Source organism: Catharus ustulatus, chromosome 6, assembly GCF_009819885.2.
Source record: "Catharus ustulatus isolate bCatUst1 chromosome 6, bCatUst1.pri.v2, whole genome shotgun sequence".
Taxonomy (NCBI): Eukaryota; Metazoa; Chordata; class Aves; order Passeriformes; family Turdidae; genus Catharus; species Catharus ustulatus.
Genome location: NC_046226.1, coordinates 52,114,340 through 52,132,249, shown reverse-complemented (window position 1 = coordinate 52,132,249; position 17,910 = coordinate 52,114,340). Strand labels below are relative to the sequence as shown.

Genomic DNA, 17,910 nt, shown 5'->3' with positions numbered 1-17,910 from the left:
CCCCAATGAAAACAAAAAGATATCATAGGAACAGGATTAACATCACCTCAATCTTATAAAATTTGATTTTCCACCACTGCTGTGATAATATGGTAAAGTTGATGATGTGCTGTGTTCCTGTTGAAGCCAACCACACTGAAAAGTACAAAATATTACTTTAATTGTGGTAATTAAGAATATGCAGAGCAAAGCTCTAGAGTTAGGAATGTATTTACACATTTAATAAATTTAAAGTGATCGCATTCACATTTCCTAAAGAATTGGTTTGTGGAAAAAAATAGCAAGGCTTCCATTGTTTGGCCACCAGAGTCACAGTTACAAAGGAGAAGGAGCACAAACAACAAAAGGTGCATGAAACTGAGTGTGGAGGAGAATTTTGTGGAACGTGGCTGAATTTAATCATGCGTCCTTTTGACTCTAGAGCTGCCCCCAAGGAGCAGAAGGTCCCCTACGTGCGACTGGAGCGTCTCAAGATATCTGCCTCGGAGGTGGGGGAGCTGCCAGTGTTTAAACTCCAGCCCCAGGACAATGAGCAGGAGGGTAATTTCCTCCTGGTCATTGAGTGTGGGACACGGTCCTCAAGCATGTCTATAAAGGTGAGTGGGATTGCCTTGAGCTTTACCTGCCTTCTCCTCTTCCTCCCACTGGTTTGCAGGTGCTGTTTCTGGAATATGGTACAGTAAAAAAAATCTGCTGGTTTGTTTGGCCCTCAGGTACTTCTGTGATGGGTTGTGGTAAAGACAACACAGCTTTGAGCTTGCTGTGGAGCTCGCTGCAACTTCAATTTCTGAGAAGTCTGTAGTGTTTTCATATACTAAGGAATAACTTGGCTCACCTGTCTGGTTACAAACACAGGATAAGTGGCTTAAAACTAGCCTGAATATATATTTGAGTGATAGGAACCAATCCCAGAAATCACAGTGTAATAGATTTTTAAAAGCTTTGCAATCTATTGCTTCAGTGGAGTCTTGAGTGTGAACTTCTTTCCACAGGAGGAACAGGAATTTCTGGTGGGAAAAAGATCTATACTGTTTTTATATTTGGGACTTTTTGAGGGGATGGTGGTGGGTTTGAGCTGTTTGTCATAAAATTTGCAAGTGAGATTGTAGAATACCCTATTTGTATCCCCTGTGCTGTAGAATCTGCACAGCTCTCTCACAGTGCTATTGCACTGTGCTGGGTGGAGGAAATGACCTGACCAAGGTGGCCTGGCCAGCCAGTGGCAAATGCCAAGAGTGTGGGGCTGCTGAACCTCAGTGCCATCCCCAGCAGAGCTCACTGCAGAGAGGAACTTGGAAACACTTGCTGGAAAATTGTTGGTGGTTGTGCCTTCCAAGTACCTGGTTATCTGCAGATAACCAATGATGCTTTATACTGATGTGTGAAAATGATGGTTGTGTGATCCCGGATGTTTTTTCCTTGAAGATAAATAAAGATAGTCCAGCTGAAGCACAGAAGTCCAAAGATGAGAACTCGGAGGACAGGAGATTTCTCATCTCTCAGGCTGCAGGACAGACACAATCTCCATCTGTTGATCAGAAGCTCAGCAATGGCATCTCCAGCATGAAAAAATCCCCAGTAACTCAGGAAGTCAGTCCAATTGAAAATGAGGATTTCTGTGCTGTGTGTCTTAATGGAGGAGAACTGCTATGCTGTGATCACTGCCCCAAGGTCTTCCATCTCTCCTGCCATGTTCCAGCCCTGCTCAGCTTTCCAGTGTGAGTATGGATTACATTTCACTACCACCTGTTCCTGCTCACTGCCTGGGGCCAGAAGACATCCTGAGGGATTGATGTTTCAGCCTTGTACAAGGGCCGCATCTCTCACTTGCCTTTTTTGATACCTTTTTGTTTTACATGCTAGGAGCTAGATAAATTATGAAAAAGAACTGTTTCCTGCCACCGTGCCCTTTCTGCAGTTAACTGGCCAGTGCAAAGGAGGTGGCAGACCTGAACTTAAAAAACTTTCATATAACTCACTGGAGAAAAATAAAATATAAAATCCTAACTCTCAGATAGCATCTGGAGCGTAGATATCAGCTCTTCTTGGCAAAACAGGGACTAGCACAATGGAAGGACGATCAGTGAGTTTTTATTCAGTTTGTTAGCAAATTTTATGGGAAATATAGGATTATCAGGGCTTTTGTGGAAATATTTCAGTCATTGCTTTCCCTAAGATGTGTTCTCTTGCAACTTGTCACAGATAGATTTTATGCAATGAACCAGAAATAGATACACATCCACATACCAAACTTTAAAGTGAGACTGAATAATGTGCATTACTGTGGTATGCAATTCTGAATTCTGTTATAAATCATTACCAAGTGGAACCAAAGTCTCCTTAATTTGAGCCATGCTCAAATAATTGTCTCAGCTGAGAAAAATACATTGTAAGGTAATAATTTGGACATTCTGGTTTCTCCTTTCTGTTCAAAAACCAGGACTTTTCAGGTCTTGGCTTTTCATTCTTTTCTCTAATAGTGGAGTTATTATTACCTTCTAGTTTCAAAGCTATGTGAAAACCAAGTTTTTTCTTTCTAGGCAAAGTTAAACTCTCATGAAGTAAATTAACTCCCTTAACTGAAGTTTTATATTTGTAATTATTGAATATATTGCCATCAGCAGTTATTCAGACCCTGATGTTCTAGAAATGTTCTGCCTTCATGAAATTCTTCAAGAGCTTTCTGAAAATGCATCTGCTAACATGGAAACACATGCCCTTGCAAGATCGTCTGTTTGGTTTGGGGACCTGTGTATTATCACACCTTTTCTGATAATGCTGGTTTATTAGATAAGTATGTCAATTATCATATCAGTTGATAATAAATATCTCAGTTATATCAAAAGGGTCTGGGCTTGTCTTATGAACCAATTCCTGCCTGTTTTTCCTTAGTATTTTTTTTTTCAAAGCAGAACTTGAATCAGGGCAACTGCCTATGCTGCTTGCTAGTAGATGATTTCAAATACAATTTTGTAGTTTTCCTTTATGACAGAAAAAGAGCTGTGAGTAGTATCTAAAATGATTATACTTCCAACTGGATTCAAATCCGGTGAAGAATATCTAGTACAATGGGCTTCAGATTGCCTGCTATCATAATGCTAGTTAAGGATGAATCTTTCCCCAAAGAGTGATTTCTGAGATTTGCTGTTTGACAAGGTTGGGGAAAAAACTCCCCAGGAGTTTTTTGGTTTCTTGTTTTGCAGGGGGGAATGGGTGTGCTCGCTTTGCCGTAATCCAGTGAAGCCAGAGGTGGAATATGACTGTGAAAACACACGCTACAGCCACAGCTACAATGCACAGTATGGCCTTGGTGACTGTGACCAGAAGGTGGGAATCATTATACACTGCACTATCTAGAGCAGGCCACATGATCTCAGCATGAGGCTTTGGTTTCCCATGAGAGAGGTGATGGTTTTCACTTGGCTGCTATGCAGTCGTAAATACAACAAAAGCATTGCTGTTATTTGGTTATATAATTTTCTTCTTTCTGGACATTGCTGTCAGTTTAAAATGTTATAGAAAGATGAAGCAGGCAGATGTGGAATTCTTTTCTACTTTGAACAGGGAAGTCATACTTAAGAGCAGGGCTTCCATGAGTCAGTTTTGCCTGATTTGAGACACTGAATCTTTTTCCTTTAAAACTTGACACCTTCTCAGACATCTGCTTGAGCCAGTGCAATGCCATTTTTGTGATGAAGACACTTTTTGACTTTCAGTTGGACTGATATCATCATACAGTCTTCTAATGTCCCATTAGTTCCCTTGAAGATATTTAGGCTCTTAACTCAGCCTAGAGGAAAGATTATCACTTTACATACCTGTTGCTAATTTTCTCTACCAAATCTTCCATTAAATAAGCACCTTTTCTAAAAGTCCATGGTATCTGGAAGCACAAATTTAAAATAGTTTTCGTGTGTATATTGGTGATAATGGGACAGAGAGGAGGAGTCCACACAACTGAGTGCAGAGCTGAGCTGCCCTGTACCTAGATTTGGTAAAACTGGGCAAAAATTGTTGGGATTTGGGTCTCAAACAGTGAAGTCCTATTTAGAAAATTGAGCTGATTTAAAATTCCATTGTTTGTGAGAAAATATGGCTTATAATGTTTATGTAGTGCATTTTTTTCCACTAATGAATGAGCCAAACGTGAGTTTAAGTGTTTTACAAGTTAATGATGATAAAAGGAATGGTTTTCATACAGTACTGTCAACTTACATGGATTTGTATGAGTGGATATGAGTGGGAAACATTGCCCATTAAACTCTTTCACATTGTTGTTCTTTCAGTTGAGAGTCAAGGAATAGATCTGGAGTGCACAAAATAAATAATGGTAGTGACTAATTCCCAAGAATTTCCAGGAAAATGTTGCTTTTCTTGCATTTCTTGACTATCCTTATTTTCCAAGGTATAACAGTGCTATGAGGCAAAACATCCCCCTGCCTAGAGTGAAGTGTGCCATTTTGCATCAGAAAAGGACAGTCTATATGAGAATTCTCTTTTTGTTAGTATGACTGATTAACCAAAGGCAAGAATGAAACTCCCCTGTTTTGAATTAAAATGTGTTTTGATTTTGGCTTCCACAGAAGTGTGAAAAGCTGGTGCTTTCCTTGTTCTGCAGCAGTATGAGCCTCCCATTCCACGAACCTGTCAGTCCCCTGGTAAGTACTGCATGTGCAGGGATCAGAGGGAATCCAGAGAACCTCACTTTCTCCTTTGTCTTCTTAAAAGATATTCATGAGGGCTTTTTTTTCTGAGCAGCATTGCTTCCTAGGGAAGGGTGAGTGTTTGCCTCTTCCAAGTGCCTTGAAGGTGTCAGGCCAGAGGCAGGGAAATGTTTGGCCAGTGTTCAGGCCATGTTTGAGTGCCAATTTAACAAACTGGTAGAATGGCAAAGGTGTGCGAGGGATTCCAGTAATTTAAAAATTGACTTGCCATGTTCATGGAGAATGTTATACTGTCAAAAGAGAGGTCTGCTCTAGAAGCAACCCTGAACTCCCTCTTTTCTTGTGCTATGCACAAAGAGGGAAATTGTGACTCTGTGCAGGGGAAGATGTAGAGATACCTGCTTCATCCATGACCTCCACATTTGGATTATTAGATGTCTGCTTCAAGGAAGATGGAGACTCTCACTATTGTGACAATAGAGCACCATGTGATAAAATTTGAAGGGGGGGAAAAAAGAGTTTTAGGTGAAGGACTAGTTCAAATAATGATATAAAACCCATTCCACCTAGTGAAGCTTGCAATGAATTTATGGATCAAATCACCTAACAAGCAGGCTTAGACCCAGAAAGATTTAAGGAGTGCCATATCCTGATAGTTGATGCCCATTGAAAAAGACTTTTGTTGAACTTTTATAAGAATGCACAGTATCCTTTTTTGAGTCGCTCTAGACAGACTACTTCCCACATTGCCAGCTGAAAGTATCACAGCACATTCTTGTTGTAATTGCTTGGGGAAAATGTCAGCTAATTGTCAGTGTTACGTATACTATTGATCATGGTTAAATTTGGATTATGGTTATCTAGGAATAAACTTTACAAAGTGAAAGCAGCAGAGTAGTCACTGAAGTGTGCTGTTTTTAGGATCAGTCTTGCAAACAAATGTGTTTTAATCTAATGAAAAAGCACCCAGGAAGATGATGCACAAGTGTAGGCACTAAAAGATTACAGGTGTCTACCCTCATGCAAGGACTCCTCTGCAATGACTTCTCTCCAAAATTGAATAGAAGTCACTGGAGAGGAAATGATTTAATTTAAAATGTCACATACCTGCCTTTTCTTCTTATTGCAGGCTCGGCATTATTATCAGATCATCAAAAGGCCAATGGATTTGTCCACCATAAGAAAGAAGCTGCAAAAAAAGGACAAGTCCCACTATTCTGCACCTGAGGAACTTGTGACTGACGTGCGTCTCATGTTTTGGAACTGTGCAAAGTTCAATTATGTATGTTTCTAATATGTATGGGTGGGGGGAGACAAAGCAGGGGCTGGGTCTCTCAGTGGGGCCACTACTTGGTTCATGGAAATCAAATAGAGAATTGGGATAAACAGAAGTATTAATCAGTTTTATTCTTTGAAAATTAAGTTAGGGTTTTTTTAATGGCAGGAACGAAGTTTATATGAAGTTATGTATGTATCTGAGAACTTCAGATACATATGGATCTAAAATTAAAGAGGAGCATCTTCACAGACAACTCTATGGAATGCTGCTGTGTTTGCTGTGAGAAGCCAGTCACAGCCAGTAAAATACCTAGGGAAATTAAGATGCACAGAAATTCCTAAGAGCAGTGATGACTGCTGTTCTTTCTAGTTCACTGCATATCTCTACTTCTTAGAGGTGCATAAATGTGTTCCTTAACAGCAGCATCTGTTTTTACTTATACTGGGAATGCAGAGGGACTAATGGGCTGCAGAAAGTGTGCAGAGGCTAATGGAGATGACGCACAAAGAGCCAAGGAGAGATGTTGGAATGGGGTATTTATCTGGGTTTGATCCTAGATGGTTTCTGTGTGTGGCAGCACTGAATGGTTATTTGCTCCCTTACAGCCAGATTCCGAGGTTGCTGAGGCGGGACGATGCCTGGATGAGTTCTTTGAGGACAAACTGAAAGAGATTTATCCAGACAGGCATTTCCCTTTGATGCAACAGGATGACTCTGATTCTGAAGATGTGGAGAGCCAGAACAGCCAAGTGCCATCCCAGGACTTCCAGTGGCCATCGTATGGGCAGGAGTGCGTGCAGCCCAAAAGGAAACGGCGCCACGCTGTAAGATTGCAAAAGCAAAAGCATTTGGTTGCTAAGTGGCCTCCCTGCTAACTCTGTTTACAGCTACTGATGGGAAGTTTTGGCAGGGCTGTCTGGGAAAACTGTCAAGCTTCTATCATGGATGCGTGATCAGTTCTACAATTTCATGTCACGGTCCCTTGAGTGGAATAAAGTGTCAGATGTGTATAAATGTGCGAGCAGGAGCAAATGAAGCCTCTCAGGCTATCTTCCTAGCGAGGTTTGTAAAAAGACCGAGCCCTTTAGCTATTCATTGTTTGTTTCCTTTGTACACAGGAAAGTGATAAAACTAAAAGAATGATGTTTCAGCCAGCTAACAGCCTTCCTCAGGTATGACCTCCCCAAGATATGAGATTTGAGGAATCCAGCAGCATGACTGGCAGAGTTAAGGTGTGTGGGAGGAAAGCAAAGCACTCGGGTGGTTTCTTTAAACTCTCCTATTCTGCTGACCATATGCCTTATTTCTAGATCTTGTGGATAGACAACAGATCCAAAATGTTTAAATCTGTCAATATTCTGTCAAATCACCTATGTGTTTTACACTGAAGTACTAATGTCTTGATCATAAGTAATGATAAATATTAATAAAAACAACATACTAGTAATACCTCATACTGCAGTACTGTTTCATGATCTGTTCAATGTGACATCTCTATTTTATAGAGCACAGGTAACCATGTAATAATCTTGCAACCTCAGTGTGAATGTTGGCCATGCTTTGTGACAAATGTAATATGTAGCCATTAAAGCTGTAATCCTGTTGTCTTATTCAATGATTTTTCTGGGAGCTTGGCTGCTCCAAAGCCTGTGAGATAGGGTATAATGTGATTATCTGATTAGCTGTTTCTTTTGAGGCACAGCATTTTCATTAAATCAGGAAAGAACAAGTGCTAATAGTGCTGATACAAGGGCTCTGTGAGAGCTGGTTCTCAGTGCACACTGGGTGCTCTGTTTGCAAGGCATCATTCTACTGGAATCTAATTCGTGCTCGGTAAAGCAGTGTGGGATTTCGTAGCTCTCAAAGGCAGCGTCTTTATACAACCTAAGGCAGTTGTTTTTCTATAAAGCAGATATTAGAATTCAGAAATTAACTATGGAGTGAATTACATGGTTATAGAAGTGCCTATAAAATAACGTCATTTATTTCTGATTTTTTTTGCTTGTTACCTGCAGCTGTGATTACCAGCAGTGCTAGAAGATGATGATAATGCTATATATGTAGAAGCTCAAGCAGAAAGGCTGTCTAATATATATTTTTCTTCTTTTTTTTTTTTTCTCTTTTTTTTTTTTGCTAAATTTCACAACATATAGGCAGAACACAACCAAGAGCAGATTAAGAGTTCACTTGAACAAAGGTTGCATGTCACTTTAAAGTCTGAAGGGTGGGATGGGTAACAGGACATCACACCTGAGCAGAGAGTGATAGTTTGCAAGCTGTTTCCCACCCCTTCAGCAGCAGATGAGCCTCTGCATGGCCAGTGCTTTCTTCTTGTGTGTGAGGGGCCTCTTCCTCCTTAGAGCTCTGCCCTGCAGAATAATCCAGGCTGGGGACCAGCTTTTAGACCTCAAACACAAAGTTCATTTAAATTAGGTTCCTGTAAATAAAGATGATATTTTCAGCATAGTTGATATGGCTATTTTGTCTGGTAACCATGTATGTTATTTTAGATAACACTCTAAAGTAAAGGTTTATATATATGAAATAATAATACATGAATGTTATAGCCTACTATCTGTGTGACTTACTGTTTGCCCATAACTTGGTAGTGCTAATATTTTCTTTTCTTTGAAGAAATGAAAATCTGGATATTAGAAACAGACTGGCAAACTGTGAGATAGACAGCCTTTACATTTTCTAAATGTGAATTCATATATGTTTGCTTTCTGTCAAATTCCTCAAAACAGTGAGAGTCTTGGCATAGGGCAATGAGTGCAGGTTTGTCACTGAATTAATCACCCTTATCTGTGCTACAGGTATCACTTTTTCTCAGTTCCTCCACCAAAGACCTATCTTTTACCATTAATAATGTAAAAATTATATGCTTTTTAGATTTCATCTAGGAGCAGTGGTAGAAATGTGAGAGATTTTGGATGGCTTCCTTTTTTCCTGGAAGAGCAGAGTCAACAAGAGCCTCCTTCTGTTTCTTGAAGGCTGTAAGGTTATTAACTGTAGCATTAGTTTTGGAGAGCACTTGTTTAACTAAAATTTTTCCAGGTATATTATGCTTTTATTAAAAATAGAAGTTTTCCAGATTGTCATCGTAACAGAACACCTTTTGGGTATGTGCTGGCAGGACTGAATGACCTGAGCACTCTTAAGGCTAACTTAAATTCTGATTAATACTCTAAGACTAGTAACTATTGAAAAAAAAAACCACCTCATAAACCTCATGTCATGCTGGTAAGCAGAACAAAAACTGAAGTCCTATGTGTGACTTCATATATTTTCAAACATGAATCAATAGGTCAGCAAATTCACAATACAGTGCAGGTTATAAGAACAATGTATTTTTCCTGCATGTAATGGGTTACATGTATAAAGGGAAAATTCTTTCTGTGTTTAAACAGTTGGAAAAGAGATTAATTACTGTTTCATAATAGGTCTGTCAAAGAAGGAATGACAGCTACAGATTTGGCTTTTATTCCCCCCAGACAATTTCAAAGACCTGCTTGTTCCAGTACTGTGACAGGAGAATGGCATCACACTTAATACAAACAGGTGTTTAACCATACAGATTAACCAATGACTGCATGCTTTTATGTGTAATGTGCATTGCTGAACAATAAAACATGTGAAATGTCTTTTTGCACATCAATCTGAAATTTTTACTTTCAATCTGCTTTCAATTAATGTATGGATGGTATAATTAACAGTCATTAACTAAGTTGCTCATAACTTCTGATAGCAAAACAGAGCAGTTATGAAAGCAGCTATGTTAGCATGGGAGACAGCTTGCTGTTTGTGCTAATATTTTCAATATCAAGTAGATTTTTTTCCTTTTTGTTTTTCAGTTTCTCCAAGTTGCTGCGAAACAAACATGACAAGAACAAGTAGCAAAAATGTTTGTTGTTTCAATGTGTGTACACATAAAGTGCCAAGAAACATGCTGCTTATTAGTGAGAGGAAAAAAATATTGTAATGTATTAATCTAGAGGACTCAGAAGAGATATTCTAAAACTGAAAAAGCCAAAAATTGGAATAACTTACCAGAAAAAAAAAAAAAAAAAAGAACAAAAATCCTCTATTGGCAAGAAGTCAAGCCAGACACTGCAAGTGTTTTTATATTTATTATTGGTTCCTCTCTGTTTGGTTTATGGGAAAATAAAGCTATCAGCATCAACTTTCTGACCTGGGGGCCTATTGGCTTGAGGGGAAAGGAATCTTTTTCTCAGGGTTACAGCTGTGCTGCTCTTCAGACATAATTAGGAGATCATTTATAATTAGAGAGAACTTTTTATTTTATAAATAGGAAATCTTCTGGGCTTGCAATTCCTTCAGCTGTTAAATACAGGCAATAAACTCTATTATAGACAAAAAAAGGCTAAATGCCAGCTGAGTTTCTCTGATTTATTTAGCTGTCAAATGAGGTAATCTGGGGGAAATAAAGATAGATAGTAGTTACAGGCTGAGGAGGATGCTCATCTTTTGAAGCTGTATTTGTAGATCAGGAGCAAGAAGTAAGGGAAGTGTTTTTTTGAGAAATGCTACCCCACTGTCTGTTCCTGTCTGTTAGCAAATCTTTGTGGAAGTGAGCTTTAGTATATTTTTATGTGTGTTCATATGAGAGCATTTAGTAGATGGTAGCATTTAGACTAAGGAGACTTTTGCAGGAGCTTCTATTAGGATATGTAAAAGCAGGAAGACAGTAATTGGATGGCGTTTTTGGGAAAAGTGTTTGTTATGGTGGGAGTATTACTGTGGAGATGAGAAACTGCAATGTTCAAATTTGTTGTCACATATCCAGGTCCAATTTTTCCTTTTTCATTCTGAGTGTTTGAAAAGAGGCTCTTGAAAGATACTTTTCAGATTACTTCTTCCAGTTCAGGGTGGAATTTGTAAGACTCCCTCTAAATTTTCAAATCAGAGCTGATGTTTGGATTTAAAATTTGATTTCGCTTTAAAATTTAAATTTAAAATTTAAATTCACTTTAAAATGGTGAGATTTGTACATTGCAGAACTAGCTCATTGCCAAGTCTTGTGCTGACTGCCCACACCAGGATGAGCATTTCTCCTGGCTGAATGGACAAACACAGCATCCTGCCAGGGCTTCAGATGTTGAACTATGCCCATAAAAACTCATGGAACTTAATCTGGTTTTATGCTGGGCTTAGCAAATGTCAGTTTTTAGAGATCATTAAAAAGCATCAAAATTTTGATACCTTCAGATAATGACAGCAAAACAGATAGACTGTTGTGCCAGGATATTTTATGCAGTTATTTCTGGATTGTATGGTAATTTATAAGTTAGTTTTCATTCTGAAAATAATCACATTTTTGCTATTTACTACACTTTTAATATTTCCTGCAACAGCATTAAAACAGGCCTAGATTTAAGTCAAGGAAAGAGTTTATGCACATATCTATACCACACTGTGTAGCCTGTGGTGCACAGTGCAACTCTTCTGAATTTACAGCTCACTGGGCCAGGCTAAGCAGTTCTTTCCTGTGGCAGAACAGCAAATAGAAAACACCCTTAATTTCTAATACTGAAAATATTAATAGAATGGGATGATCCCTATAGAACCAGCCGACTCTGCAAGTGTTCTATATATCACAGAAATTAAACCAAAACCTTATAGGATATTTTATTCTATGGTATAAATAAAGGAACAATATAGAGCTTAGATAAAGTGAAAATCAATTCAAAATTAATCTTTAAATCCTACCCAAACTCTATCCTGTATCTTACACATAATTTTGAAGCTCTCAGGCATCTGCAGTGCAGTATATTATTAACATATACAGGTGGGCTTTGGCTTATGAAAAATAACATAACAGAATTTAGTGCTTTAAGCAAAAACTGGACATCCCTCTGTTTCTTTTTCCCTGTGGTCTCTGAGGGCTTTAGAAACATTGGTTAACTGGCTTTCATCCAGGTTTGTGATCTACTTATAAGTATTTCCCACTTATAACTGTAGAAAACAGCATGACAAGCTAATGGAGTGAGTGAGGAGCAGAGAAGGAAATTGAATACAGCCCTTGGACCTGGTTGCAGGATTATCATGGAGCAATGTTAAATGAAAGCATTGTGAGACATCTCACGTTTGGGATACTAAAACCTTTCATTATGGAAGAGGGGATTTGGCTCTGACAGCATGCTGCAAATGATGCTTGAGCTTAGCACTTCCAGTGCTGGAGCAGTGTCAGGAATCACACAGGGCTTGTTTTACCTACAGGGCAGTTCTGCTCAGTGAGGGGGAATGGGACAATGCTCAGTCATTGCTGCAGACTCACCAGGACCTTACAGCTCCAGAGCAGCAGCAGGAGCCTGGGCACTGCAGATACTGCAGCCATAACCTATGGCTGAGTCAGGTTATCTCAGGGATCATACAAACAGCCTGGATTTTGTCCAGAGAATGAACCACATCAAGGCTCCCCTGAAATAATTTCCCATACCATTCAAGAAAGCAGAAGGTCTTCATCTTTTTTTTTGATATTTTAAGTACCACAATGCTCTCTGCACTCATAACTGGAGTGAACCTGCTGGACAAGGAGCTCCCAATGATGACCTTTTGAGGTGACAGTCTCACTTCCTAGTTCTTGCATCATGTCCAAAGCTCTTCCCAGTGTGCTGTGTTGCATCATGCCAGCCTGAGCCCGGTGCCATGGGGCAGGGAATCCCTGGGGGCAGGAGAGGCAGCCTGGGCTGCCTCTGGAGAGGCTGGAGAGGTGGGAACACCCTGGGGATATGCAGCCCCTCAGCTGGGAACAGTGTGGCTGCAGCACACCCTCATCTGCTATCTCAATGACTCATATTGTGAAAGGATATTTAATAGAATGAGAATATGCATTTTCTTCCTTTCACTGGTCCTAATTAGGGCATACTGTAAATATATGAGCATATTTATAGCCACAGAATTCAACCTTTCACTCTGCTTGTGAGAAACCTGCAGAATTAGTCCGATTCTGTGTTTATTGGCTTTTACTGCCTCCAAATAATGCACAATTTACAAATAAACTTACATTGGTTGTCTCACCTCTTCCCAGATGTCAGTGCTATAATGCCCTTCTCTTTTTGAGTCAAGTTCTCCATTATTAATTCAGCAGTTTGTAATTAAATGATTAACTAATCAAATTTTTTCCTCCTGAGTGCCTGTGCAAATGCATTGAAGACTGATTGATTTAACTGGGGTCACTCAGAGATAAATTGAGCCTTAACACTATGAAGCATGAGAAACACAGAAGAGGAGGCTTTCTGAGAAGGGAGTAGGAGGACTTGTGACTTTTAACCTTGTGGATGTTTTCTTGAAAAAGAAATTGTTCTTGAGCTAGAGATCCAAATATTACATGGGAATTTGTGTTATTACTTTACCTGCTAAAACTGAGGTTCAGATTTTTAAATGTATGCAACAGCATTAGTTGTTCTCTCCGTTTTTTTTTTACAATGTCTCATCATATGGAAAGAAAATGAGAATTCTTTTAATGGAATTGAAGGTGAGTAAACATCAGCAATGATGCTGGGGATGGGCGAGGGGTGCAGTCCTGTTGCTGGTTTTGTCAGAGAGGTTAAGTTCTGTTTATAATTTTCCTCAACAATATGAACAAAGTTGTTTCTGCAGCTTCTATGAAAAGATAAAACACACAGATGTATAGGGGTGGGAGATGGAGATATTTTTTATTTCTTGCTCAGTTATATTTTGCAATTGAACAGGTATTCTCTCACTTCCTTGGGGAGCATTTAGGTGCCAGAGGTGGTGGTACAGCCTGAATCGGTCGGTAAACTTTAATGATGGAGCAAAGCTCAGCTTTTTGTAATATTTCCTGTACAACGACACAGCCTCGAAACAGGAGATTCATTGCCCCGGGGTAAAGCAGGTGGAGGTTTGGTACTGGGCTGGCTGCAGAGCAGCGGCAGTGCTGGTACCTCCAAAGCAAGGCAGCTGGCTCCCTCTGCTGCTTCCAGCACGATCCCAGTCGTTTCAAGTCGTTTAATGGAGAATTTGCTTCCTCCAAGCCCTACCGGGTTCCAGTATCCTTGCACCTTCTGGTTTTACTATGGTCTCCTTCCACAGGAAGGAGCTGCACGTTCCCCCTTAGCTTAAAATCTGTGCAAAGACATTAATCTTTACAATGATTAATGCATGTATTTATAACCGAGAATCAAACTGTAATGTGGCAGCTGAGTGTAAGCATTTTAGGTAAGACCTCCATAAAACCATAATTACACCCATCTGTTTCCCTTAAGTACACACTAGAAAACAGTTTGCACTCACATATATCTCTTGATAGCTCTCTCTCAATCTGGTGTTATGGGGAAAGAGGGAAGTTAATTTCCCCCTTTATTTTCTTTCTAGGAAACGATAGTGCTTAAATTCAAATTTGTGAGAAAAGCAAGCTGAAAGTGTTTGTCAAAGGAGGTTGATTTGTAGATGGAGAGTGGCAAAGCAACAGTTTTTCTCAATGTCTCTAATCCTTATGCACCAATTATGGAAAAGACAGAACAGGCACATTTCTAATGAAGTTGTGGCCATGTAAATAGGTACTAACAATAAAAATTCCCACGTACTATTTCTTAAAAATATGAGCAGTTTCATAAAAACTTTTGGATATGAAAAGTGGTTGGCAAATAGCTGTAAACTGAATTTTCATTGAGAAGATGAACAAATGAGCCTTGCCCTTATGGCCTGGCTGTTCTGTCATTATTTGACCAGATTAGCCTCACCTGGGGTGAATTGATGAACACCTCGGTGGAAGAAGGGTGTGAGAGATCAGTTTTCACTGTGTTAGGGCTCTGATAAACTGGCTCTGAAAATGACTCTGATGTATTTTAGAGAGCAAAAAAGGAGAAAATAACTTATTTGAGACATTATTGGGGGGGAAAAAGGACTATGAGAAGCTATCTGCTTGTGGGTTTTTTACCACTTATTGATAACCATTTATGGGGACATGATAGAGTTAGGATATTTGATAGTGCACACTTTAAAATATGGTCACATTTGCCGACCTGAGTACAACCAAGTTCCTAAAAGGTAAGCTCCTCATTCGTTTTAAAATGTCCTCTTGTAGCAGAACACTTGGAAGTGGCTGTGAACTCATTGACTTTTGGGCTCATTTGGAGGAACTTGAAATTCCAAACGATCCTGGGGCACTGGAGGGGGGTGAGCGTGGGGAGCGGGCGGTGCTGGGCTGGGCAGGGGATGATGTGCCCGGGGAGGGTCCCGCTGACCTGGCAAGGCCGGGGGCAGGATCCGCTCATCCCGAGCGTGTCCCAAGCCAGGCTTCCCTCATCCCGGCCGCAGCTCCAGCCCGGCCGGTCCCGCGACGCCGGTAGATGGAGCTCCAGGATGCCGATTGCTGAAGGGACCGTAAAATCGCTGTCGAAGGGGCAGGGACACCTCGGTGTTTCCCTGAGGTGCTGCCGTTTGCCCTTGGCTGTGCCGATGAACTTGAGCAATGAATTCGAGCACAGCGCTTCTCAGAACCTGAGGAGTCAGGGTGGCTAAAAAATATTCCTTAAGCGTTTCACGGAATGACAGAACGGTTTGGTTTGGGAGGGACCTTAAAAATCACCGAGTTTCCATGCCCCAGCAGGTGTAAGGACACCTTCCACCAGACCAGGCTGCTCAGGGCCCCTCCAGCCCGGCCTTGAACACAAGGGATGGGGCACGCACAGCTTCTTTGTCAACCTGTGCCAGAGCCTCACCACCCTCAGAGATATCCCCCTAATATCCAATCTAAACCTACTCTCAGTTCAAAGCCATTCCCCCTTTTTCTGCCACTGTGTGCTCATGTAATCAGCTCTGTCTCTGGTAGCTCCCTTCAGGTACGAGCAGGCCGCGGTTAGGTCACCCTGGAGCTTCCTCTTCTCCAGGCTGAACAATCCCAACTCTCTCAGCCTTTCCTCACAGGAGAGGTTCTCCATCCCTCAGATACATTTGGTAGACGGCTCTTGCTCCATCAGCTCCATGTCCTTGCTGTGCTGGGGACTCCAGAGCTCTGCAGGTGGGGTCTCACCAGAGCAGAGGGGCAGAATCCCTCCCTCACTGCTGCCCACAGGGCTCTGGATGCAGTCCAGAACAGAGCTGGGTTTCTGGGCTGAGAGCTCACTCTGCTGGGACATGTCTGGTCTCGCATCCATCGTTTATTGCTGGGTGTCTCTGCCCAAACCATGCTTCCCAAATTTCACCTGCTGTCAGTGACACTGCAGCTCTTAATATCAAATGATCAGGGCAATTAAAGATACTGACACTTACTAAGCCTATTCTGCATGTTGTGTCTATCTAAGTAAAAGCTTTTGTGTATCCATATTTGGAGTCTTACTGGAATCACACATAAGACATCGTTTTCCACCTCAGGGAGCCTGTTTCCTCAGGTGTTGCTGGGGCAGGGTGGCTGGTGGCACTTTATCTGCTGTGTATTTCATGCCAGACCTATCCAAAACAAAATAACCCTCTTTAGGCCCAAAGGAGAGAAGCAGGTGCACTCACACACCACAGGATAAATATTTAGATAAATAGCAAGGATATCTAAAGCTCTATCTAAAGCTTTCCCTTGGACTTTCAGTTAGTACACACTTATGCTGGATTCTGTTCAAAGCACAGCTAAGTAGCACAGAGCAGTCAGAACTTTGTAAATTCCCCTTTCAGATAAAGAAGTTTAGATGTCACATGTCAAATGTAATCTGACCTCAGGGGTTTCAGCTTAGCCTTTAACAGGCATTTCTCACCCTTGAGAAAATGCCTGGCTTTTGAAACAATGCCTTCTTTCAAGAACTTTGGCTTAATATTGTGGCATGAAGGTCAAAATTGTCTTGTACTGACTGACAGGAGCACAGCAGCTTTCACAGTGGTTCCTTTCTTCATGTTTGGCTTTTACTTGTGCTTAACATTTTGAATTAGAAAATGAAGAGAATGAAAAAGTATCATTTTCTGTGTGAGATTTTGATGTGTTTTGTCTTTTAGCCTCACTATTGTTGTTTTATTTTCATAATACTGAATTCTTTTTCTCCTATTAACTGATGTCCTTTATTTGACAGGACTGTTTACTTTTGTTGGTCTTAAGTTTCTGGTAAGGTACGCAGCCAATTTCGACTTGAACCTTTCAGTGGAAGGACACAGAGACAATTCAGTGTATCTCCTCTGTGCAGGCTACCAATGGAATAAACAAAGAATGGACCTGTATGAGGCAGTTCAGCTCAAGCCAGACAAAATGAAGGTAAATTACAGCACAGGCAGGCTGGGAGCAACCACCAGAAGCGCTGGAAAAGGTTATATCCAAATGGTTATATTCTCAGATTTGAATAGAGGTTGTAAAAGGGGCCTGCAAATTGTACATGTGCAATTGAGCTCCAGAGGCAGTTAGCCAGCAGACAGCTGGGGCAAATTCCCCTAGGAGCAGCAATGCTTGGGTTAGATTATATGTCCTTGTCATCACCCACCCTGTGTGGAGTCCTTCCACTCCTGCCCTGGGTGGCTGTCAGGGCTGTGTGAGCTGCCTCCTGCCCTGCTTTCCTGGACAGCATGCCAGGAATAATGCTCTGGTTTGGCAGCTGTGGATTGGAACATGAATCTGCAGTGTGGGGGTCTTAGAGGAGCCCGTGTTGCTCTTGATTCACAAGCCACAGTGGTCAAAGAAGCAATTTTTTTTGATGTAGTTGGCATGTTATGTGTGACCTCTTCTACTGGAAGTGGCCTTTACTCAGAGGTACCTGAGTCACTCGCTGTCACCTCGGGCCACACTTGCTGTGATGTATTTTTTTTCTCAGACTGAAACTGAAGTAATTTAGAAAGGATGCCTGGAAGGACAAGAGAGAGATGGCTTAAGTAGTAGGGCTCTTCCCAAACTCTCACGGATAGCAAATGTTGAGGAATTGGAGTATATAACACACTCCTTTTTTCTTTTTTTTTCCAAATTGCCTTTTTGCCTGAAAGGCATTGCTTTTTATTAAATAAGCCTTTGCAAAA

The 17,910-nt window shown here is 40.8% G+C and overlaps 1 protein-coding gene across 1 annotated transcript in view; it reads left to right on the top strand.

The window, feature by feature from the left end:
- Positions 1–7,397, top strand: part of TRIM66 (tripartite motif containing 66) — a 43,530-nt gene extending 36,133 nt beyond the window's left edge. Inside the window, exons 14-20 of the mRNA XM_042779398.1 lie at positions 422–596; positions 1,426–1,718; positions 3,204–3,327; positions 4,584–4,658; positions 5,794–5,946; positions 6,549–6,767; positions 7,062–7,397. Coding sequence (XP_042635332.1) covers positions 422–596; positions 1,426–1,718; positions 3,204–3,327; positions 4,584–4,658; positions 5,794–5,946; positions 6,549–6,767; positions 7,062–7,121 — 1,099 coding nt within the window. The 3' untranslated portion in view covers positions 7,122–7,397. The remainder of the gene's footprint in view (positions 1–421; positions 597–1,425; positions 1,719–3,203; positions 3,328–4,583; positions 4,659–5,793; positions 5,947–6,548; positions 6,768–7,061) is intronic.
- The last annotated feature ends 10,513 nt before the right edge of the window (positions 7,398–17,910 follow it).